The following is a 1,817-nucleotide window of genomic DNA, read 5'->3' on the forward strand; positions in this document are numbered from 1 at the left end:
TGCCACCCTCGTTTTCTCTCTCTCTGGTGTACTCTAGTACCTTCCACTCTCATCAACCCATTAGCCCCACATTTATGGATGCTTAGACCCTAGTTGGACCGTAACATGGAATTTTTTTGTTAATTATTTATCTGTATTATGTGTGCTAATTTTATCTTTTAGGATTTATATATTTCAATTGGTTAGCTTTAAAATTTTATTTTATTATGTATATTAGGCTTCAGGCCATTAAATCTATCGAGCTGTCGAAATGAGCTAGAGTCAAGCTCTTACTAAAAGAATCCAGCAATCCAGCTGAGCCAAACTCGGTCCAGCTAACTCGTGCTTGGCTCGTTTACACCTGTAGCTCCAAACACTTCCGGGATGCACAGAAATGCAATCTCACCGAGGGGTGACACTATCCTGAAAGCCCATCTAAAGCTTGTAAACTGAAAAGGAAAGCCCCAAATCCCCAAAAGATACAAAAAAATATTCTCCACCCAAATGGAATTTTCATCCGAGGCGTACCATCATCTCCGGTGGTGGCTAGTCGACAACCCCACCATCGCCTCCTTCCATTGGATCCCCGGCCACACCTTCGGCTCCTCCATCTCCTTCCTCGCCACTGCCGTTGCCACCTACATCACCCTCGTCCTCCTCTTCCGCCACCGCCTCCTCCCCCTCCCCTTCCTCTCTCCTTCTCTCCTTCGCCTCTTCTCCGCCGCTCACAACCTCCTCCTCCTTGTCCTCTCCTTCTCCATGGCCGCGGGCTGCGCCCTCTCCTCCCTCTCCAGCATGCCCTCCCCGCGCTGGCTCTTCTGTTTCCCCCGCTCCTCCATCCCTCCCTCCGGTCCCGTCTTCTTCTGGGCCCACGTCTTCTACCTCTCCAAGCTCTACGAGCTCGTCGACACCCTCCTCATCCTCCTCGCCCGCGACGGCCGCCGCCTCACCTTCCTCCACGTGTACCACCATGCCGTCGTCATCGTCATGTGCTACATGTGGCTCGCCACGTCGCAGTCGCTGGTGCCCATCGCCCTCGTGACCAACGCGGGGGTCCACGTGGTGATGTACGCGTACTACTTCTCGTGCAGCGTCGGGTGGAGGTGGCCGCCGCGGTGGAAGCGGGCGGTGACGGAGATGCAGATCGCGCAGTTCGTGTTAAGCTTCGCTGTGTCGGTAGTGTTCTTGTGGTACCACTTCGCCGGAGGTGGCTGCGAGGGCATGAACGGCTGGCTCTTCAACGCCGTCTTCAACGCGTCGCTGCTGGCCCTCTTCTTTAACTTCCACACCAATGCTTATGCCGGCAAGAGGGCTACTAATAAGGGCAAGGGAGAAAGAGAGTAAGGGAGTAATGGCGGTCACCGGATCCGGTCTTAGCTTCTCATTTGGTGGAATTTTTCTCGGCCACGTAGTCATCTCCTGTTAGGCTTATCTTTTTGCATTTTGAAATGAGTTTAAATATTCAAAATCCGGATTTCGATTGCTTTGGGATTTGATGCGGCCTGCTGATATTTTATTTCTGAAATTGAGTTGGTGGTTGCATCAAAGGGGAAAAAGTTTATTCTTTGATTTGGATTCCTTTGGGACTTGGAGAACCAAATAAATACTCTGCCGTAAACTAGGTTAAGTCTGCTAAATTTTCGGATAATCTATTGATCAAGTTCTAGCATAAATATTCCACAAGGAAGAATTACTGGTACCAGGCCCTCTGAGGGAGGATTCTAGCTCAAGTAGAAAGCAAAAGGACCCAGGTTGGGTAGAAGAGATATGAAGCTGGTTGCAGAATCTTGTTACTTTTCCCTCTTATTTTTGATGTTAATGCGCTAGTTAAGGAGGAC

The 1,817-nt window shown here is 50.1% G+C and overlaps 1 protein-coding gene across 1 annotated transcript; it reads left to right on the forward strand.

The window, feature by feature from the left end:
• Nucleotides 1-376: 376 nt before the first annotated feature.
• On the forward strand, nt 377-1,472 carry LOC140786733 (fatty acid elongase 3-like). Its single transcript, XM_073135357.1, has one exon. It carries the CDS (start codon nt 484-486, stop codon nt 1,321-1,323), a length of 840 nt encoding a protein of 279 aa, XP_072991458.1. The 5' UTR covers nt 377-483; the 3' UTR covers nt 1,324-1,472.
• Nucleotides 1,473-1,817: the final 345 nt, after the last annotated feature.

Source organism: Typha latifolia, chromosome 4 (genome assembly GCF_019914945.1).
Source record: "Typha latifolia isolate L0001 chromosome 4, TyphaL0001v2, whole genome shotgun sequence".
NCBI lineage: Eukaryota > Viridiplantae > Streptophyta > Magnoliopsida > Poales > Typhaceae > Typha > Typha latifolia.

Coding starts and splice junctions, on each gene's coding strand:
- LOC140786733 (XM_073135357.1), top strand. CDS start 484: ATGGAATTTTCATCCGAGGCGTACCATCATCTCCGGTGGTGGCTAGTC.